The sequence below is a fragment of the Callithrix jacchus genome, chromosome 1, assembly GCF_049354715.1.
Source record: "Callithrix jacchus isolate 240 chromosome 1, calJac240_pri, whole genome shotgun sequence".
Lineage (NCBI taxonomy): Eukaryota > Metazoa > Chordata > Mammalia > Primates > Cebidae > Callithrix > Callithrix jacchus.
Window position 1 is genome coordinate 75,944,886 of NC_133502.1, and position 23,969 is coordinate 75,968,854.

A 23,969-nucleotide genomic window follows, 5' to 3' on the forward strand; every position below is an offset into this window, starting at 1 on the left:
ATTGATCATTAAACAACAGATATTTCTGAAGGGCCTTCCTCTTGCAAAATGCTGGAAACAAAAGAATGTTTAACAACTTAGGGGTTTACAATCTAGGAAAGATACGCATACGGGAGGTGGGGGGAAGAGAACAGTGGGGAGTCTTAGTGCTGAAGGAATGTGTCAATGAGGAATTGCCCCAGGAGTCTGCAAACGGAGCACAGTGCTCAAGGTGGGAGGCTCAGGAATGGCTTTGGAGGGAAAATGGACTATAAACCCAGTCCACGGAGACAGTAGAGAGAAGGGCCCAGCAGATGGGTGCTACAGATACTGACCACCTGCACCCCCAGAGGAAAGCAGTAACGCAGCAAGCCTGCTGTCAGAGCCCACTAAGCGGACGCCCCTTCCCGGTTATTCTCCATCTGTCTCATCTGTCTGTCCTCCCCCGCCCGCAATGGCATTATTCACTCTGCCTCACACACTGCACCACCTGGGTGGCTCCCTGCAGGTGGTTCCTGTTAGGTTTGGCTAATGAGAGGCACTGGTAAGACTGGGGGGTGGGAGACAGGAAGAGAGAAGTTGTGGTGCTTCTTCCCAATGTGGCATGTACTGATGACCCCCCTCTATGGCTCCAGTGCAGCCCTAGGCATGGGACAGGCTCCCCTTCTGCTGTCAGACAGTGTGTACCTGACCATCCCATAACCTACATCTGGACCATCAAGAGGGCCCAGTTCCCTGCCAGCACCCTGACTGCCACACCTTCCTTTGGCACAATGCCCTCCAAATCCACCCCTCCAAGCTTCTCCTATCCACCGAGCCTTGGTTAGTACATGGGAAAATGCCCCAAGCCCACGGTGCCTGCACACTGTAGGAAGCATTCTTCACACCTCCTGCCAGGGGGTTGAGGACATAATCAAGCCATGTGGGCTGCCTCTGCCACACACGCAGCATGCTAAACCATCCAGCCTACTGGAGAGGCAGAAACCAGGCACTGAAGAGAATAAGAAACAAGGAGTTACCTGACATTCAAGAAAAATTAGAAATCAGCCTGAAAAAAATCACAGCTATTAGGCAGTTTCGAAACAATCATCAAGACAGCAAGCAGGATGCCACCCTTGGGAGAGAGCAGGTGGAACCAAGGTCAGCCAGCAATGGGAAGTCAAGGAGCCATGACCCATGCAGCCTGCTGAGCAGGGAGGGCAAGGCAAAAGCTCCATGTCTGCCATGGCTGGACTGAACCCAGGGGAGAACCCAATATGGCCTAAACCATAGCTATGACCTGGCTGGCTCTTGAGCCCCAACAGTATGGACAGTGCAATGCTGCTAGCATGTAAGAGGGTCTGGAATCCAGTAGAGACACAAGGGAAAAACTGGAGTAATGCCAGAGACAGAATCCTGCTTCCACACCAAGGAGAAGGGCAGAAGCTAGAGGGCGAGTACAGCCAGAGAGTGAACTCCAAGTTGGCATCAAACAGCAAGAGGCCACATTCATCTGCATCCCTTCAGAGGTAGGAACGCACTGGCTGGGATACTGGGGCAAGCCCGTTACTGTCCAACTCTCTACTTTGTGTTCTCCCTGGGGATTCAGCTGACTGTGCGGTGAGAGCTGGGAGCTAGGGAAAGGGGGACAAAGGCACTTGCTGACCACTGCAGGGAAATGAGGGGAGGCTGGTAAGACTGACCTGCAGGAAAGGGTCATTAGGAGTGGGCGGGAGAGGTCAGCAGGACGGACCCTGGGAATGGGAAGAAAATGGCAGCTACTGGCCCTGCAGCTCCTGCTTGAGCATCCTGGTGGAAGCTGTTTGTTACCCACGTGGTCCCCTTTGCTGATGATCACAGATCCACAGAGTTGGAAGGGATCCTCAGAGGCTATTAGCTCAACTTCCTCTCTAAACCAGCAATCCTTCCCTCCACATCCCCACCAAGTGGGTACTTAGTGCGGACACTGCAGTGTCCACACTTGCAGTCTGCTCTGCTGTTGGACAGTTGAGTTCTTCCTGCTGAGCCAAACTCTGCCTCCCCATGGCTCCTACCACTTACTCCTAGTGCCCCCAGAATAAGCCTATCCCTGTCCAAAAGACCATCCATGTGTGTTTTCATGGGCTTCAGAGTCAGAGAGGATCAGAACTGAATTTCAGTTCTGCCACTTACTCATTTCAGCAAATTAAACTGTGTAGTATCTTTAAGCCTTGGTTTATTCCTCAATAAAACAGAGCAAGGCTTAGCAAATTATGGCACACAGGGCAAATCCAGACCATTGCCTGTTTTTATTAGAACACAGCCACATCCTTTTGGACACATATTGTCTATGGCTGCTTTCAAGTTACAACAGAGTTGAGTTGTCACAAAAGAAACCATGTGGCCCACAAAACTTATAATATTTACTATCTTGACATAAAAAGTCTGCCAAGCCCTAAAACAGAGGAATCCCCATAAGAAGCTATTTTGAGGAATTAAATGCAGTAATATTTACAAAAAGATGCACATGGTGCTTGACTCCATAGCTAAGTAAAATACATTATTCATGAGCTACTGGGGTTCTCTGACCTTTGCCTTCTTTGGACTCCTCCAAGTTTGTCACTGTGTCACCCAGAACAGAACACTCTCATGTCCCAGATGCAAAATCACCTCAGAAAGAAAAAAACAGAGAAACCAGCAACTCCCATTGTGGACATTCAATTTCTATGGTATAGACAAAAGCTGTATTTTCTTCTTAATGCAGTCACATGCTGTGGGTTCCGTGGACATATGTGAATTATCAAAGCCCTCAGAATCTTCTCCAAATAGACACTGTCATGACAAGCCTTCCTGCTGCTGCATTTGAGCAATTGCTTTTTCTCTCCAACTTAATTGTCTGGCTTCACCTTTATATCTGTTACATTTAATCATGTTGGGCTTGGTTCAATCCAACAATTAATGGGAACCCTCCTTCCATTCATTCATTCATTCACATCACTCACTCAAATGTTCGATTTGTGGCTGGTTCTTATGCTCAGTTCAAAACCAGAAAACAAGTCACAGACCTAGATCACAGGAGCTTCTAGTCTTAAGGAAGAGAATGACATTTTGAAGTAATTATATGAATAGATATGGAATTGCAGTGGCTATTTGAATGAAGAGGGAAAAGTGATTCCATGGAGCTCTGACACCCGCAAGTCTCCCCAGCAAGTTCTCCAGGTCATACTCATTGTTTGTCTCAGCCCAGACCTCTGGGACACAAGAAACTATGCACTCCTGGGACAGTCCATACAAACCAGGTAAAACAGCAACTGCCCTAGACCTCATGCTCAGAGGCAGCCTATTCTCTTTCCTCCCTAGCTCTGGACATCCAGGGTCAATATCTTCTCTCAGCTCATTCCACAGGAAGCTTAGGGGCATTTTCCTTGCCCACTGGGTGCAGATTCCTCCTTCCCTACACCAGCTCAAGCCCCCTAAGCACATCAGTCAAGACTGATTACTATTGCACTTGTAACCCAGTGGTTCTCAACAGAGGGTGGGAGAATTTGCCCCCGGTACACATTTAGCAATGTCTGGAGACATTCTTGGCTGTCATAAAAGAGTGTGAGGAGGTGGCTGTTACTGGCATCCAGTGGGTAGAGTCCATGGATGCTGCTAAACATTCTATTATAAATATCCTATCCTAAAATACAATGCACAAGACAGCACCCACAACAGAAAACTACCCAGAACAGGCTGTCACTAATGCCGAGGTTGAGAACACCTGGTTTAGAGGAGGAAAGGAGAAAAACATGCATTGAACACGTCATATGTCCCAGCACTGTGCTAGATATTTTAAACTTTTTTAAACTTCTCTTCCAAACAGTGACAGAGGAACAGGTCACAAAATGAGCTGCACCACCCACCACCCAATTTCCAGACATGGCTTAGCAGCTTGGGAGTCCAACTATTGCTTCCAGCATTTTAAACACACTATTCAAGCTAATCATCTTTCTGAACCTCAGTTTCCTCATCTGTAAAATGTGAATTACAATAACTACCTCCAGCTGCTGGTCCAGAGTTCCTAGCAAATCTTGGTTTCCTTATCCCCACTTCTTTCATGTATGATTTCCAATCTTCTCCAAGGAAGGAAAGGGTAGACACACACACACACACACACACACACACACGCTTGCACCCACCTGCTTACATTTTTATGTCATCCCCAAGAACCTGAATAAAGGAATGAAGTCTCTGAGTCAGAATCCTCTCCTTGGCTGAATGCCAAAAAACATTTTTCCATGCTTCATCTCACTTCCTATTTAGGGTTTCTAATACTGTAGGTTGTGCCAAAGTCTGTCTACCCTACATGACTAGAAGCTTGTTGAGATAAAGGGCCCTGCTCAACACTGCAGGAAAATCATTCAGATGTTCAACCAGCCCTTGAGGAATGAATAAATGATGGGCAAATATGGCCGGGCATGGTGGCTCATGCCTATAATTCCAGCACTATGGGAGGCCAAGGCAGGTGAATCACTAGGTCAGGAGTTCAAGACTAGCCTGGCCAAGATGGTGAAACCCCGTCTCTACTAAAACTACAAAATTAGCTGGGTGTGGTGGCAGGCGCCTGTAATCCCAGCTACTTGGGAGGCTGAGGCAGGAGAATCGCTTGAACCTGGGGGGCAGAGGTTGCGGTGAGCAGAGATTGTGCCACTGCCCTCCAGCTTGGGTGACAGAGCTAGACTCCATCTCAAAAAAAAAATTATTTAAAAAAATGATGGACAAATATTACAGTTCAAATGACAGTTTCATTGAACAGCCTATTTATGGTAGCTGTTTATAGCTTATTTGTTGTCTATCTGTTAGTTCCCTTGATGTTTTACCTAAATTTATCTTATAGACACAATTTCCAAGCACTTTCCTTTTCAGATTTTGTCAGTTTTATGTTACTTTTACAAACTAAAGACATCCACCCAGTAAGCACAAAGAACAAGAAAGAATCCTTTAAAATAAAGCAGCCTCTCAGCCGGGCATGGTGGCTCATACCTGTAATCCCAGAACTATGGAAGGCCAAGGCAGGCAGATCACCTGAGGTCAGGAGTTTGAGACCAGCCCAGTCAACATGGCAAAACCCCATCTCTACTAAAAATACAAAAATTAGCTGGGCATGGCAGCACGTGCCTGTAATCCCAACTATTCCGGAGACTGAGGCAGAAGAATCGCTTGAACCCAGGAGGTGGAGGCTGCTGTGAGCTGAGATCATGCCACTGCACTCCAGCCTGGGTGACAGAGTAAGACTTCATCTCAAAAAAAAAAAAAAGAAAGCAAACTCTCATGTAGCAGCCATGTTTCCTGAACAAACCAGACCCCACTCCAGGGAAACAGGATGAGTACTTAGACATGTAAGTGGGCATTTACCCACAGCAGCTGGCAGGGCCTCGCCATTCAGTCCATCCTAACAATCCAGCCTTTCAGCCACCAATCTAATAGGCTTTTCTTGGCACGGACAGCTTTGGCTTGGCAAAACACTCATTTTCACATCTTAAATTGGTCTGTGTCAGAACTGAATGGAGCTTCAGCATCTGCGGTCTGTCTTACATGCTGCACTAGGCTTCTCTTGGGCAGGGTCTCAGGTGTCCCCACTCACCTCAGACTCCTTTCTCCCTAAAGATCCATGAAAAAAAATCAATTATTTGTATCCCTAATTGAATTCCCAGTGTCTCATTTGGCCACTTAAGATGGCTTTTAAGGCAGGTGTGTTGGCACATGTCTATAGTCCTGGCTATGCACGAGACTGAGGTGGGAGGATCACTTGAGCCCAGGAATTTGAGGCTGCAGTGAGCTACGATCATACCACTGTGCCTGGGTAACATAGCAAGACTTTGTCTCTAAAAAGTAAACAAACAAATAAATAAAAGATGGCTTTTTCATTTAAAAAGCAAGCTAGAAAAATAAAATCTACCTTTCAGGAACTGAAGCACACTGCATTAAAAACACTAATTTTTGTGCTCACATAGTCTCGGGTTCCCTATAACACCAGGATGATACCCCTCAAAGCATTTAGGAGCAGTCTTCTTACTGAGCAGCTAACTCCTCCTGGCTATGGAGCACCTTGCAGTTGTCTCTGCTTCCTTAAATGCATCTCTTCCCATCTTAATAGATCCTCCTTAACATGAAGTTTTTCCCTCCCTTTCCCATGGTCTGGGACTTTGAAAATGGTATCCCTTGAAGCTCTGCTTTTAGCAGCCAACTTTCAAGTGCACAGCTAAATTCCTAGTCAATATGTTTCTCAGGAACTCTCAGCATCATCTAAGGAGCACATAACCAGGTGGACTCACCAAGGGAGCCCAGCATATAAACTGAGTCCAGCCGAAAGGAGGCAGGCATACCTAGAAAAATGGATCAGGGCCGGGCACGGTGGCTCATGCCTGTAATCCCAGCACTCTGGGAGACCAAGGCAGGCAGATCACCTGAGGTCAGGAGATCGAGACCATCCTGGCTAACACGGTGAAACCACATCTCTACTAAAAATACAAAAATTAGCTGGGGGTGGTGCACATGCCTGTAGTCCCAGCTACTTGGGAGGTTGAGGCAGGAGAATCACTTGAACCTGGGAGGCAGAGGTTGCAGTGAGCTGAGATGGCACCACTGCTCTCCAGCCTGGGCGACAGAGCAAGACTCCATCTCAAAAAAAAAATGGATCAGATGAGCAAAGGCAAACTTGGCAGATGAGCCCACCAGGCAGGCTGAGCCAAAGGAGAGAAAGGCAGAGAAGAGAGAGGGAGGAAGGATGGAACTGAAGAGAAGTGAGCCCTTACCTGCACTCTGTCTTTGGGACGCCCGGCCAGGAATGAATGGAGAAGAAGGAGGACCCAGGAACACAGATTCAGGAGCACGTTACACTGTCTGTCTTCCTCTCTCTCTCTCCTGCTCCTGCTCTGTCTTGTTAAACAGCCTCCACCTCTCGAGCACTTACTGTGTGCCTAGTACTGTGCCTAGCACTTGACACATAGCAGACATCCTCACCACCACCTTATGAAGTAGCCATGATGACTATCCCCGTTTTACAGATAAGAAAGACTGAATCTCCCAGAAGTCAAGTGACTTTCCCAAAGTAACAGCTAATTTGTGGAGACAGGGATTTGGGTGCAAAGCCCTGAAACGCTATTCTAATTTCTGCATATGCACCTTTATAAGCAACTAAATGAACAAGGCTTACTGTGCACTCAGCTTAATCCCAACCAACACCAGAGACAAAAGGCCATGTTCTCTACCCTTAGAAAACGCACAGTCCATAGGAGAAGCCAAGAATCTCACCCATAAGCCCCCTGTCAAAGAATGCCAAGTGGCCAGTTATCTACTCCAAATTGTTAAGGAAAACAGGAAATCGGAGCAAGAGCCTTGCTGGTGGAGTAGCCTAGGACATGCTCAGGAGAGGCTGTCAGGAAAAACCAGTCAGGCCATTTTGTACGTGTATTTCCTTCTCATTATCCAGGTTACTATAACTTCTCTTAATGCAGATAAAAATTATCTACACCAAAGAGAATGTTGCTTCTAAACACAAGACCCACAAAAGGATGGTTCATATTAATGAGTAATATTCTCGAACAGGATCTACTCATTCAATGTCCAAATAATGAACAAAACCAAGAGACTCCATCGCCGTGAGGCTGACAATACCCTGTCCATTCCCGTAAGTGTCAAGCGTTCCTATCTCTTCCAGCCAGCGATGGGGTGGGGAGGAAAACACAGACTGACAAAACTTCATCCAGTAAATATTCCACTTGTGCTAATTCACTTCCTCTCCCAAACAATTGAATCGGATGCCTGCAGCTGTACATAATAGAACATATGATGGAGTCCGGAGCACACCCTTATTGATTCTAAATGGAAGAACAGTAAGTATCTTCTGTTTAGACCATCTATAGTGACTTGGTTAGAAAAAGGGCAAAAGTGGACTGACTGTGGGCTCACTGGTGCCACTGCCTCCATGCATGGCAAAGGAGTGGTGCAAGTGAGGAAGGGGCCTCCTCCATGTGCTGCGGTGGAGAAGGAAAAGAAACCGTGATCCTCTGATGCCAGAGAGCTCCTGAGAATGAAATCTGTGAGAGATTCTGGCATTGCTCCCAGCAGTTCACACACTGATTATAGAGACTTTGAGTGGTAAAGCCAACATCTAGGAAGACAACTTTCTATATTCCCATTCCAAGTGCACAGAAGAAAACACTGGCAAGCTCTGCTTTCAATTATACTGAATTATAGGCCAATGACATATTATTTTTAAGGTAATAAATAAGTTTTTAGCGCTTTCGGCGTTACCGAATTCCTAAGGACAGCTCTTCTGTGTATTATGTACCACTGAGCATCTCCAATGTTGGCAGTACCTGTTAAAAGTCTGTTCTCTATAGGATACATATACCTGCAGCGCCTGTAGCTTTGTTTTTATAAAGCCAAACAGCTTGTAACTCCTAGTCTATTAAATATTACACTCCAAAGGTTACAGCCTTCCATCACTTTCCCAGAGACACTCATTTCTGCTACCTACCCATAAACCACAGATGGCCCAAAAATTGAGCTTTACACAGAGGAGGCAAAACAATTTAGAAAAACTTCACAAAGGAGGGTGAAAACATCGGAATGGAATTGACACTACATTCTGACCTCTTCTCCTGCCTGTCCCATCGTATCCTTCTGACACTTTTTTTCTTGCATCACTTTAGGTGTACCTATCGTCACTCAGAGGTAGCCCAGTCCTGGACAGACATACGAGGTGCTAGGGAGACACACAGACAGGCAGCTCAGAGGAAAATCTAATCATTTTCATGAATGGGAAAAAAAAGAATGGCATTGATGACTTTCTTTACATATCTTTTTCACATGGAAAATTCTATACTGAGGGTCAGATGTCAGGGGTTGTAATAAGGTCTTAAAAATCCTGACAATATATGTAAGGCAAAATGTACAAGTTGGTCCTGCGCGGTGGCTCGTACCTGCAATCCTAGCACTTTTGGAGGCTGAGGAGGGCGGATCACCTGAGATCAGGAGTTCCAGACCAGCCTGGCCAACATGGCAAAATCCCATCGCTACTAAAAATTCAAAAATCAGGTGTGGTGGCAGGTGCCTGTAGTTCCAGCTACTCAGGAGGCTGAAGCAGGAGAATCACTTGAACTCAGGAGGAGGAGGTTGCAGTGAGCCAAGAGCATGCCACTTCACTCCAACCTGGGTGACAGAGGGAGACTCCATATCCAAAAAAAAAAAAAAAAAGGAAAAGTGTATACAGTTTCAAAAGTAAAAACCAAATGAACTAAGACATAACTATTCAACAATGAAAATTAGTTCATTCTTGTAGGTGAAAATTTACAATCTCAACTGTACTTAAAAATGTACCAGCCAGCTCCATTCATCACATATTTCCTAAATAAGAGTAATCAGGCAGTTTTGACAGAAAATAAAATGTGTCCCAAAAGAAGTTCGTACCTCGAGCCAAATTTCCCAGCCAAAACCCATCAGGCTTATGAATATAAGCACCATCAGTATAAACTTTTCACACTCCAGAGATCGGCAGTTTACAAGCATTCATTTGCTCAAACATTATGTTCTTCGTCCAAAGTTGTATGTGTTTATATAGGAAAAAAAAAAAATCAACAACATTCTCCCACACCTCCTTCCCTCCTCTCCCCGCCACCCTGGCATCTCTAATTATATGTTAGGTCACTGAATAAAATTTTTCAAGCTCACAACTGAAACATGGAAAGGTGGGACATAAGGAAAAAGCCCTGTGATCACTTCTCAGAGATAAGCAATGTGACACTCAAATGACCACAGTGTGCTCCGTAAGCCACACCAGCTTTCAACGTCACCTGAAGAAGACCACAGTGACAAACGCACGTCTTCTTGTCAGGTATCTGACAGGATAACTTGTCAGGTATCTCCAGAGGTAAGTTACCATCATATGATTGTTTTGTTTTTGACTGAGATAGAAGATAAAACACAACTATTTAAGATTTTAGACATTTTATTTGTAAAAACCCACGTAGCACGTTAACTCTGGAGCTGGGATACAACTACACTTATCTAAGAGAGGTTTACTAGTTAGAGAAAGTTAGTTTAAATCCATTTTAGTTAGATGATGTGGAAAATCTGAATGTCAACTTCTTTTTTCTTCCAATCTCTTCTAACTGCAAGTTTAAAAAATTTCATTTATAATCAAATATACCCAAAGTCATACATTGGATTTATTAATAATTGGTACTGCCATACAATCTCTTTCAAGGTGAAGAAAGGAGGTATTCCATTTGGACAATTTACCCCAACAAACCAGAGCAAAACAATTAAATATGATCTTCCATATGAAGTCCCAGACAATCCCTCACCAACTCTAAGCAAGCCAGACGAGCAGCCGCATAACGAAATGAGAAACTGTTGGTCACTGCAGGTAGGCACACGGGACAGAGACAAGACTCTCAGACACTACATTACTCAAAAGTTAAGTAACAATGAAAATGTTTTTGAAGTTTTCTCAAAAGGTAAACCATTAACTTGGTTCTTGAGTAAAACTATGCCACATGTTAACAGCATTCCAAACGGCAAGGTGCAAGCCATTTGGAAAAGGAAAAGAAGGTCCCAATGTGTGGTTAAAGGCTATGAAAGTTCTGAGCTCAAAGGGCAGACCCTGTTGCCTTTGGCTGGGCTTCGAAAGAAAACCTTCCATGAAGCAGCTACTATTTATCCCTAAACGTTCTCTCCACGAAGATGCTGAAATAAATTGGCATCAAACAGCTGCCTACTTCACTTCTCTTAAATATCAACTTCATCTAGCTTTCAAAAAAGAAAAATTGCCAAATCATAAGTAGCATAGATAATGAAATTAGACCTGACCCAGAATTCTGGGTCCATGTCTTGCTACCAATTAACCAACCAGCTCTCTGGAGAAAGCCACTTGACCTGTCTAAATACAGGTGATAAAATGTGAAGGGAGGCAATGCTGGTCACCCGGGCTTCTTCCAGGTCAAAGTCCCGGCCGGGCATGGTGGCTCATACCTGTAATGGCAGCACTTTGAGAGCCCAAGGCTGGTGGATCACTTGAAGTCAGGAGTTCAAGACCAGTGAGCTCCCACCTCTGTTAAAAATAAAAAATTTAGCTGGGCTTGGTGGTGCATGCTTGTAATCCCAGCTACTTGGGAGCCTAGACAGAGAACTGCTTCAACTAGGAGGGCATAGGTTGCAGTGAGCCGAGATCGCCCCGCTGCGCTCTAGCCTGGGCTCAAAAAAAAAACAAAAAACAAACAACGTCCCCAAGCTCTCTGGGCTGCTCTTTCCCAAAGGAAACCACTCCCCTCTTGTCAGTAGGTGGCTTCCTTTGCTTCATAATCCAAAATGAATTTCTACTAAAATAATATTTCCTTCATTTATACAAACTGTTAGGTACGCACGGTAGCTGACTAGAATGAAGGATGAAAGTTCCTAACACATTTCCCTGCTGAATCAGGCAGTATGACTTTGACCGTGTCACTCAGGGATAGCAGATATCCAGCAGCTCCGGCCCTCACCCCCAATCACCTGGAAACAAGTGGTCTGAACTACAACTCTGCTAGGAGGGAAGAGAACAGCGTGGAAGAGACGATGTTGCCTCTCCTGATATAACATCTGTGTACAACTACAGTCAGCCCTCTTTATCTGTAGGTTCTGCATCCATGGATTCAATCAACCTTGTACCAAAAATATTCAGGAAAAAAATGCATCTGTACCTAACATATACAGACTTTTTTTCCTATTATCATTCCCTAAACATTATAATGCTACTTTTTATGTAGCATTTACATTGTACTATTATAAGTAATCGAGAGATGGTTTAAGATATATGGGAAGATTACATAGGTCATATACAAATACTATGCCATTTTATATAAGGGACTTCAGCATTCGTGGATTTTGGTGTCCCCAGAGGTCTTGGAACTAATCCCCCATGGATACTGAGGGATGACTGCACTGGAATTTATCTGGGCATCCATCTTTGTAGGTTTCCTATGAGTTTTTCATGGCTTTGCAGGGGCATGTACCAATGTTATGGGGCCTTCAGGCTCCTCATTGGCCGGGTGAGACACAAGCCTAGGGTAAAAGAGCATAAGGGACCAGGAAGTGAGCTTCCATGTTCCCAGGCTTTCCAACCAATAAGCACCTCCATACACTCTGCTCCTGGCCCCCTTGAACCTAAATGATGCCTGCTCAAATGTAACAACACACTCCCAGTGCCAGCAAGGAAGCATTCAACCAAACTACCACCTACTAACACCATCATGCCTTCCCTTCACATCCTGGAAGATGACTATTAGACCTTCCTAAAATGTACACACTTTAAAAATCACTAACCGTTGTTTCTAACCTATGTATCTGAGAACTTTATCTCTCTTAAAACTTTGGACCCTTTTCTATCAGAGGAAACATCTGAGAGCATTCTGAGTCAAAAACGTTAAGAAGAAAAATGTCACATTCAGCACAGTCCTATAAGGATGTAGAAACCCATCAGTGGCCTGTGGTTCCCATTTCTGAAGAAAAAACAAGCCAGAAAGTCTCTCCCCTTCTATGAGCCACACAGGATTGCTATGATTCTTAGGACTAACTCCTGCAATCCACAGTAAACCAGCCAAGAGATGTACTTCAACTGCCCTGGCTTACGACAATATCTTACTTCAATTAAAATGCCTATGGATTTTATGCCAAAAGGGGAATGTTTTAAACTTGAGTTATTAGCTTCCAATGACCATTCAAACCAATGTAAAATATTTAATGCTCCACTTCATTTGTTTTGTTTAAAACTGATCTTGTGCTTGAAAATTTTGGCTACTGTGCTCATTACTGTTCAGGCACAAAGAATGCAAAAACAAAAGCAGTTTTTATTTTGATGAGCTGAAGCCATTATGTCCTAAGTGTTCATTTTCACCACAAGCCATCATTTATTGAGGGCCTAAAACATACATATTCTTTCAAGTTGCTTTACATATATTGATCCACTCAGTCTATCATCATGCATTTACTGAGCACCTCCTAAGTGCCATGCATCAACCTGAGCAGCAGAAATAAAAAGTGAGGAGCAAGTCCAAGGTAATGGCCCCATGGAGAAAGCAGATCATCAAATAAGCAGTTACTATGCAATGCGGTAAATGCTGTGATGGAGAAAACAGTTTATTAAAAATAATATATTAGGGGCCAGGCACAGCGTGTCTGCCCTATAATCTCAGAGCTTTGGAAGGCCGAGGTGGGAGAATTGCTTGAGCCCGAGTTCGAGGTTACAGTGAGCTATGATTGTGCCACTGCACTCCAGCTTGGGCAACAGAGTAAGACCCTGTCTCTAATATATATATATATATATATATATTAGACGCATGACAGTAGGCGTTCAGTAAATGCATAATATATCTATCTATAGACTAAAAAGATAGACAGATTATTAGACAGTGACTGCATGTCAGATGTTTAAAGCCACGTCTGTAATTCTCACAACACCCTACCCTACCAGGGTAGGTAACTCCCCCCTTTCCAAATGAGCTTCCTGAGGGTCTTCCACACTGCACGCTGCCTCTCTAACAGCATCAGCATCTGCATCATCGTTTGCAGCTTACATCCCCATTCTGGTCTCAAAATTGCACCTGCCAAACTGCATTAGCTCATTTAGACATGCATTAATCTCATACTGACCACAGATACCAATTTACTGGAAGTCTAGGGCACACTGTACACCATGGGGAGAAAGGGCTGCGACAACTCCAAACCACAGAGCACATCCCAAAGAAACTCACAAGCTGGCTGCAAAGACTAATACAAGACTAATAAATATAAAACAGGATGGAACATGTCACTGGGCAGTCTATGGTCATGGACAAAGAAAGTCTCAGAAAACTCACTTGACTTTAAAAAGGGAAAACTCATTGTGGAAGGATTCATTCATTAAAGAAGTGGGATTTAGGTCTTAAGATCATAAAAGGTCAGATGGTACACTAAGAAAGAAGACCAGTCCCTCAGGAAAGCAGTGTACACAGAGAGGTACCCAGGAGGCTCACAGGTTAGGCTGAACGACAGCCAAGGGTGTAACTAGAGCCCAACAATGGGGCAAGCCAGGCTGTAGCTGCCCAAGATGCCAGCTGATAAGAGATGCTAGGGCATCCTGGGGCATTAAAACAACCTGGTGTAATAGCAGGTGGAGAAAACCACATTTATAAGAACTCCTCTCAGAGACTGTTCAACACGATGGAGGCAGTTCTTTGTTCCCCCTCCTGGCATAGAAGGTGAGACCCTAAAGGCCCTCCAGGAGCCCAAATGGAAGGCCACCAAATACTCTTCTAAAGATGACAAGTCCGTCTGCTGCAGGGACTAGCTTCTGTTTGGAGGCTGTGCCAGCTCAAGGCCAGGGCAGCATTATTCAGAATCATAGTGAAGACTGAATGCTGTCAGCAACCCATCTCCCTATAACCCTTTTCCCATAAGCCCTCCCCTCCCAAAGTTGGTAAACAGATACTTAAGAATATTGAGTTGCAGGTCAAGTTATTAGCTTGCCTGGGGCACCCACATGTCTCAGCCAGTCTACAGATAATGTCTATAGTTGTTTAACTATCCACTGCCAATAAACTACCTTTACAAGTTAGATTACTTAATTTTTACAACAGCCATGAAATAAGCACTAGACCTCTCATTTTATGGAGGATAATCCTGAGGGTCAGAGTGGGTAAATGGCCTGTTCAAGAAAACTAGCAAGTTGCAGAGCCAGGTTTTGGACAGGGTCGTCTGTCCAGTGGTCCACCTGCTCTATCACTGCTGTAATAGTTGTAATAGTTTATAAAGTTCCTGACAGTTGACAGAGAGCTTTTATAGAAGTCTTAGGCAGTACACACAAATACACACATTTTCAGTTTTCCCAATAGTAAAATAATATTCATAATAATACTGTATTCTACTTTTTAAAAAACCCATCTTTCCTCCTCGCTATGGACTTTGCCTCATTACATTTATAAGGTAAGTGAATCGTTATTATTTAGATGACTGCTAAAGATACGTAAGTAAAGTCTTTATTTATTTATTTATTTTCAGTCAGAGTCCTGCTGTGTCACCCAGGCTGGAGTGCAGTGGCACGATCTCAGCTCACTGCAACCTCTGCCTCCGAGAATGGTTCAAGTCATTCTCATGCCTCAGCCTCCCAAGGAGCTGGGACTACAGGCACCTGCCACCATGACCAGCTAATTTTTGTGTGTGTATTTTTAGTAGATACGAGGTTTCACTATGTTGGCCAGGCTGGTCTTAAACTCCTGACCTTGTGATCTGCCCGCCTTGGCCTCCCAAAGTGCTGGGATTACAGGCATGAGCCACCCTGTCTGGCCAAGAAAAGTCTTAAATCTTAGATACTGGTCTGCTAGTAAGTCACTGCTTAGAATGACCTTGCATTTGTTCCACGTATCTGCCCATTTCCATTTTTCTGCCACCAAACTCCTGCCTTCACTCCCAATCCTCCCTCAGTGACACATGATGTCACATAAGCAGGATCTTCCTACATGTCCATCTTACATCAGGACTTGTTTTCAGGAAGTGACTACATCCAAGGCAGACATAAATCACAGGATTTGAAAAATTTTCCAAAAAACAACCATTCACTCAGTTTTTGGCAAAAACAATAGCAATTATACAGGACAGATGGGTATGTACGTTTCATTCTTAAGACTTCCAGTTTTTCAGAGCATTTTGTTAAAATTCCTAGGTCACATAAATTATTTAATAAACAATTTGTCGATTTGCCTTCCACACTGGGAAGAAAGTTATACACAGAAATGTACATGGAGTCAATCAAAGTGCTGGTGACAAATAAGCAAACCACCTGGCTCCTCATCACGCCCCTGAAATGAAGAGCACAAACTCCCTTCACCAACCACAGGGAGGCCTCTTTTTCTATTTCTTTCTCATAACACATCACTGTACCAAATAATCATAATGAAAAGGTCAGTACACGTAATCCATAATACAAAAAAATCTCAACTAATTTTACTCATCTCCCTTTCTAACAACATTTAAATAATCAGACCACACTATGCAAGTAAAATTTAAAAAAAACTTTTTTGCTTTTTTTTCCCCAGTCCCAAAGGAAAACTCCATATCCCACTCATCTTGCTGAAAACCACAAGAAAGTTACTTAATTCCACTTAAACCAATCTTAAACACATCCATGAAATGTGATTTTTCAGGGGCTTTCCTTATTTACTCACCAGATCATCAATAAACAGAGAGCTCCTCCTAAGTACAGGCCCCACTGATGTTTTCAGTCAATACTAAACATTTAGAGAAATATTCTGTTACAGTAACCTTTATAAAAACTCTACACTATCGTTTGAATTTAAAAATTTTTCAGTTAAGCTTAGTTTTCATAATTCGCTTTAGGTAATCTAGAATGTGGGTGTTTTTGAATTTCCTTTTCATGGAGAAAAAGGAGGCTTTGTATCAGGACATCAGATGTATATGGGAAAATAAGTATTTCAGTGCACATATAAGTAAACACATATTTTGTTTGTTTAAAGATCCTTTGCCTGCTCCACTCAAAATGCAAATACACCACAGTCAAATTCCGTAAATTCAGTTTTAAATGTAGGTATGAAAACTAGGTTTTCTACTAAAGCTGACCGGCCCAAAACACTCTGTCTAATACACAGTCAAACGAAACAGCAATCAGCCCCTTAGATGCCCCCAAAGAAACCCTTCTTTGTTTACCTAGAAACTGAAAGATTTTACCCTGAGAATCACAGCTGCTACAGCAAAGGAGGTATGCTCTGAATTCAGATAGCCATATTAGAATCTCATTGATTTGTTAAAAATTTAACATTGTAAATGAAACCAAAGCCACCAACACCAACCGGGTAATTAAATTCCTGGTTGGAAGAGGTTTCAAAATCCAAGCCCAACATCAACATCTGGCAAGTTTCCATTTACCACCTACCAATACTTGCTCACATTACACTGAAAATTCAGATAGAGGGAAAAGTACTAAGATTTTTAAAAGCCTATTAATTAGTTTGTACTCTCTGTTTAAATTACACATAAAAGCGAACTCCAGTTGCAATTATAATCTTAGTGTTCGTCCTGTTGTCACGGAAGGCCAAGGGCTGACAAGAGTTAATGCAGACAATTAAATCTGTTCTTGTACAGGGGACTTGATCAATACACTGTGCATCATAATCTAGCCCTGAACGGCTGCCTCTCCTCCACCCCCAGGCCTCTGGATCAGGAGGTTTATCTCTGGGTTAGTAACTCTTTACGATGTGTGCATCTCCAGAAAGGGCGAAGGAGACGCCTGATTCAAACTGCGTTTGTTTACCACCCAGTGGCCCCATCGTTATGCATTTCCACAACCCAGGAGCGTGCGCTTCTGGCACCCCCTTTACCTGCCAAGTTCCTCGCCGGTGTCGTAGTAATCATCCACGTTTTCCTGCCTGAACACGGTCATGATAAACTGTCACACCTCACCAAAGCCCAGCGCACTTCAGCTCCGCTTCCCAGACCATCACCACCGCTCCTGTGCCTCCGTGGCCCCCTCATGCATCAGCTTCCAGTCCTTTTGAAAACAAACAAACAAAAAAAATTGGCAATAATAATAGTAAAATGGCAACCCCAAAAGGAAGTAGACCTCCCCAGCGCTAAGACCCGCTCGCTGGAGACCAGGTCTCAGGAGTTGCCTCTCCTCGTGGGGTGGAGGGGAGCACCCTTTGTTAAAGCTGGGCGGCCAGGGACGCCCCCGACCACTCAGCCTCGCCCGCGCATGGGGCCGGGCACCACTGCACCCTGAGGTCCGCAACCCCAAACGCTGGGTGGTGTGTTCGGATCAGAATCGGCTCCGGAAGTGACTGGCCTCCCGGCCTCCCCGCCTCCCCTTTCTCTGCACACACGCCCACCCAGCTTACCCACCTCCAGGGACGCCGCGGAAGAATGAAGCCCTCGCCCAGACCCAACGCGCCTCGCTGGAAGCATCCCTCTCAGCCTGAGGCATTGGTGGCACCCCCGCGCCACCTCTCGGCTCCCGCGCCTCTCCTGCCACCGTGGCCACCTTCTCCCCTTCCCCGAGCAAGGCAGTCCCCAGAGCCACATTCCTGGCGACTCCCTCTCCGTTACCCGGCCGACCCGGCGTGCTGCCGCCCGGGGGAGCAAGGGAGGGAAGGGAGCGGCCCACCGAGGCGCGGCGGTCCGCTCCAGATCCCCGCGGCCCGACACAAAGCGCCTGTTCCGGCCGGCGCCACCTGTTCCCATCCGGCCCGCGGGGCTGGGGGAGCCTCCCGGCTACGATCGCATTTCTCCCCGAGGCCAAGTTTCCCTCCGCCTTGGCCTTCCCAGTTGCTCGAGGCGCTGCCCTGGCAAACCCCACCGCGCCCTGGCCGCGACAGCAATTGCTGGCGCCGGGGGTCTGGGGGACCGGGGAACCGCGCCTGGCCACTCACCCGGGCGCCTGAGAGCTCCCCGGGTCCCTCCGGAGCACTGTCTGAGGCCGACCATAGGCGCCAGCGCCACAGACGAGCTGGGCGGCGGCGGGAACACAGCTAGGGAGGGAGTTGGGGGCGCAGATCCCACGCAGCCGCCCAGACGCCGGCTCCAGAGCCAGCCGCCGCGAGGGTCGCCGAGTCCCCTCAGCGGAGGGAACAATGTCCCCAGCGTCGGCTCGGCCCGGCTCTCCAGCTCCCGCTCCAGAGGAGCCTCTAGGCTCCTCGCCGCCTTTAGGGCGGAGGGCGGCGGGCAGGCGGCCAATAAGGACTCTGCAAGCGGGCTGGCGGCGCGGCCCACCCACCTCCGAGCTGCCCTGCCGGGCCGGCGCTGCGGGTTCTGCGCGGCGCTAGCTGTTCCTCCCAGCTCTGCGCTCCGGGCTCGCTGGCGCGCTCTACCGCGCACACCCCGCACACACCCACTCGCCCCACACCCACGCCGGCAGGGGAGCCAGTGCTGCAGCCCGGAACGCGGGCACCCCTCCTGTGACACATTGCTAAGCTATCCTCCGGCTGAGTTCTAGGGAAACACTGTTCTTTCGCCCCGCAGATGTGTACTGGGATCCCAGCTTGTGCCGGGCACGGCTCTTGGCAAGGGAAAATCACAGAGAACAAAACAGGTTTTTAAAATTCCTGCCCTCCGGAAACCTACATTCTGGTGGAACAGATAGATAATAAATATGTAAACTAACTAATAAGGTAATTCTGGAGGATCAGTCCGATGTTTACCACAAGGCAGGTTAATGGAATAGAGAATGGCAGGAAGGGAGCGGACCTCCTTAGACTGGATTCCCTTGCCACATTGGTGTTGGAACCGAGGTTTGAAGGCGAAAAGGTTTGCAATCCGAGAGGAAAAGATTGAGGTCTCCGAGACCCAAAGAAGCAACAGAGACGAAGAGTTTATTTGTGCTATACAGTATTCTGTTGGCTATTGATGAGCTGAAATATAGCTAGTCCCAAATTAATTGTACTGTAAGTGTAAAATACACATTAGAGTCCACGACTTAGAATGGATATGTGAATGAAAAATATCTCATGAATGTTGTTATATTTGTTACACGTTCAATAATATTTTAGATATATTGGTTTAAATAAAATATATTATTAAAATTAATTTCACGTGTTTACTTTCTTTTGAGACAGTCTCACTCTGTCGCCAGGCTGGACTACAGTGGCACGTTCTCGGCTCACTGCAACCTTCACCTCCCGGGTTCAAGCAATTCTCCTGCCTCAGCCTCCCGAGTAGCTGGGACAAGTGTGCATCACCACACCCAGCTAATTTTTGTATTTTTAGTAGACACGGAGTTTCACCATGTTAGCTAGGATGGTCTCAATCTCTTGACCTCATGATCCACCCACCTCAGCCTCCTAAAATACTGGGATTACAGGCATGAGCCACCATGCATGGCATCACCTGTTTACTTTTTTAAAGGTAGCTACTAGAAAATGTAACAGCACCTCCGTGGTTTGCATTAGATTTCCGATGACTCTGTTGGTCTACACAAAGACCCTATATCCGCTGGAGGCCTCTATTCACTTTACTTCCCACCCTATGCTCCCCCTAAATGTTTGGGTGGGGACAAAGAAGGGATGATTCCCCACATCCCACTGCTGGGAGAACCCCAAACGGAGAAAAGCTCCTAAGGGGAAATCTGTTTGACTGCCTAGAATGATGAAAACTGATAGATGAAGAGATTTCCGATACACAACATTGTTCAAATCCCCAGGCTTTCTAAATTGAGTTGGTTCAAATCTCTCTAAAAAAAAAAAGTCAACAGAAATTTTCAACTGTGAAGATTTGGGCCTCTTGAAAACAAGGCAAAACAAAAGAATGCTCCTCAGGCCTTATGTCAAATCCTAGTTTTCTGTTTTTTTGGGTTTTTTTGATAAAGAGTTTTACTCTTGTTGCCTAGGCTGGAGTGCAGTTGCCCGATCTTGGTTCACTGCAAAATCTGCCTCCCACGTTCAAACGATTCTCCTGTCTCAAGCTACCCAGTAGCTGGGATTACAGGCATAGGTCAACACGCTCGGCTAATTTTGTATTTTTAGTAGAGATGGAGTTTCACCATTGGCCAGGCTGGTCTCGAACTCCTGGCCTCAGGTGATCCTCCTGCCTCAGCCTCCCAAAGTGCTGGGATTACAGGCATAAACCACCATGCCTGGCCAAATCCTGATCTTAAATAACATTGCATTAATGACCCACAGGAAGGGCCCACAAGAATGGAGGGGAAATCCCCAAATTGGAAGATGATATTTGCCTAAGCAGTGGGCTTGATAATTAATACAAAAGGATCTTGAGAGGTGAGAAATACAGTCAAAAATGACAAAGAGAAAGAGTGATTCATCTGGGAAAATGCAAATGAATACATCTGTTGGGAGAAAAAATTAAAACACAGATGTTTGGGATAAACTTGGAAGGTGTTTATGGATGACTACCTTATGGGTAATATTTTTTCTGCAAAATAAAAATATATTTTTTAAGACAATTAAAAGGATTGAATCTATTTGGCAGCTAGAATGTCTTAACAAAGACATTGTCCTATGGGACAATGATGTTCACCGGAGATAATCTGGAGTAGTGGAAAAGAGCATGAAATTTGGAGTCATAAAATTAGATCTAATACTGGTGGAGCCATTTAACAGCTTAATAATCTTATATGTGTCACTGATCCCTGAGCTTCATGTGTGCACCAATTTAGACAAACATTTTAGAAAGGAGAAATTTGGTCATTTAAAAGCATATCCACAAATTATTTGACACTCCCCCAATCAAGAGGCGGAGTCTAATTCCCCTCTCAATAAATAAGCACTGACCCTATCTGCTGGCTTCTAAGAAAAGGTAGTGGCAGTGGCACAGTGTAATTTATTTCCAAGGTTAGGTCATTAGACATTAGAGCTCCTGCCTGCTTGCTTTTCTCTCTCTCTCTCACTCCTCCTCCCTCTCTCCCCACTTCACCTCCACCCACTCTAAAGCCTCCCGCTGTCACAATTACCCTAGGGTTGCTGTGTAGAGAGGTGTGACAAGACCACAGAAAGAACTGGAGATGCCCAAAGAAGCCAGCTGTCCAGCCCCACCCTCACTCCCCATTGTTTATGTCTTCCAGTTCAAGTTCTGTGAGCCAAATCAATGACTTTTAATGTTTTAAGTCATTATTTCAGGGTGATTTGTTATGTAGCAATAGATTATCTTCTTTAAAAGTTAGAAAAATTAAGAAAATTCTTAACACATACCAGGTTCCAGGCAGACAAAATAATTACCTCAATTAATCTTTAAATAAATTAGTGGGTTTTTTTGTTTAATAAATAAATTTGTGGTTATTTACTCTTTATATGTAAATGTCTTAGTCTCAGTTTCATTGCCTGTGAAGTGAGGATGGTTATAGACTCTTCCATATTCCTCAGGTTTGTTGGGAGAATCTAAAGAGATAATGCATGAAACAAGACTTTGTACATTATAAAACACATCAACATGTTAGAGATTTTATTTTCTATCATGTCCCGAGCAAAAAGGACTGAGAGAGTCATGTCACAAATAGAAGACAACAATATAAGAAGCTACAAATTATGAGATGCCAGTTGAGAAGAATTTCTATAAAAATAATTGATTATGATATGGACTATGGATCATAATAATCATGGCAATAGTATTTTAAACAAACCTGAGTGTAGATTTTAGAACATTATTTTACAACTGTATTAGGGTAAAATAACTGTTGCTATAAGACCCAACAAATTTCAGAGGTTTAACACATTAAAAATTTGTTACTTGTTCTCAGCACAGAGGTTTGCAGGGAGTAGGCAGAGATTAGCTCCATGATAGTCATTCAGAAACCCAGGTTTCTGCCATCTAATGAATCCATGCTCCTCCACGTAGGTTCCTCAGTTGATTTTTTCCATCTTTTGGCTGTTGAGAGAAGAGAAAATACAGGGAGGATTGCACTGAAGCTTTATGTAGGAGGTAAGATTTGAAGTCTAAGACAACCATTATTTCCCAGCAAGATGTTCTCAGCTCAATCTAAGTGGACCATATTAACTCAGTTCCACCTTTGGGTTGCTTTTTTGTAATATGGATTTGGTTTTATCAAGAGCTAATATTTTTAAGAATGTTTCTGCATTGTGGTTTCCCTGTTAAAGATTCTGTTCATTACACAGTTGAGAGCCTCTGATAGAGGCAGTCACATGACTCATCCCAGTTCCTCCCAGCATTGAGTGCTAAAAGTATATTCATCTCTTCTCACCAAATCATATTTTCTTTTGTCAGACAAAAGTACAGAGCTCATTCTGTTTCTCATTTTGCCTTGGATTCTCCAGAAAGCATGCAGCAAGTTCAGAAAGCACAAACCTCCATCTAATGCCCAGTTTACCATCTTCTCTGATCCCATTCGTAAGCATTTCTTGAGTATCTAGTGTCCAGCAGATGTTAGGGATGCAGATATAAGAGAAACATTCTCTGTCCTCAGGTAACTTAGCCTGATGAGGGAGACGGATCAACAAATAGAACTGCGATTGTGCTAAATATAATCCATTCGCCGCTCTACATCTAATCTACTCTCTGAGCCATAAGATTATTTTAACGCATTCCTTGTCCTCTGGTTGCTGGTAGGCTTAGCCAATGGGCCACCTGGCATAAGATGAAAAAAAAGGAGGGAGTGAAGCCAAGATAGTCATTCCTCATCTCTCCTCCCTGCAAGATTGCCTTAGTCTGCAGCTAAACATAGGTCGCTGTTCCTTACAGGTCCCCTCTTTTACATGGTTTTCTCTTTCTGGGTTTTGGTAGCCACTCTTGCTCCTTTATGTCTTCAAAACCTAAGGTTGGTGCCAGCTCTGTCATTACTAACTTGGGTTCCTGCTCCATCCCTTATGGTCCCCCTGCACCTCTCTCACACCTCCTTGAATCCTCCTGATTTGAGCATGCCATCTCTGAATGACAGCGTAATGAGAGAGGAATCTCAGAAGATGGTGAAAACAAGCAGGGAGGGTGCTTAATTCAGATAAGGGTGGGGCAGAGGGTGAGGGTGGAGGGAAGGCTGGGATTTCAGAGAAGTTTCCTAGAGAAACTGACATCTAAAAATTTTGAAAAGAGATTAAGAGTAAGCAGAATAAACTGGTGGGCAATTAGGGTGGTGGGTTGTGGGGCAGTGGGGGTTGGAAAGGAGGGCATCTAAATAGAGGAAAACAGCAAGGGTACAATCCTGGATATGAGAAAGACTATGACTCATTCAGGTATCTGTAAGTAATCAGAACCAAGGCAAGGAAATGACAAGAGGCAAGAGTGGAGAGAAGGGTCTCTTCCATTACACCGGAACTCGGGTGAGAGTGGAGAGGTGAACCAAGGTAGAGTTTGAAGGTCCTTGTCCATCATGCTCAGCATGTGGCTGTATCACTCTGAAGATAGTTAATTAGTGCTAATTTAGCACAGATGGTGGGTATAGAAAAATGATGAGATACTTTAAGGAGGTAGAAATCACAGGACCTGGGACCTTGGTACCCGAGGAACAGGACAGAGTCAGGGTGACACCCCAAGTTTTGGTTGAGTGATTAGATTTATCTTGC

General features: G+C 44.8%; 1 protein-coding gene across 4 annotated transcripts in view; it reads right to left on the reverse strand.

Annotated features, from left to right (window-relative positions):
* DAPK1 (death associated protein kinase 1) overlaps positions 1-18,789 on the reverse strand; it is a 204,719-nt gene extending 185,930 nt beyond the window's left edge. For 3 of the 4 annotated variants that reach the window (XM_035300091.3, XM_035300077.3, XM_078365643.1), the window contains exons 1-2: positions 18,378-18,787; positions 17,331-17,500 (exon numbers count right to left, since the gene is read on the reverse strand). In XM_035300091.3, coding sequence (XP_035155982.2) covers positions 17,331-17,392 — 62 coding nt within the window. In that variant the 5' untranslated portion in view covers positions 17,393-17,500; positions 18,378-18,787. Of the gene's footprint in view, positions 1-17,330; positions 17,501-18,377 lie in introns of all 4 variants that reach the window. The other variant, XM_035300083.3, reaches the window with a different exon arrangement.
* Positions 18,790-23,969: the final 5,180 nt, after the last annotated feature.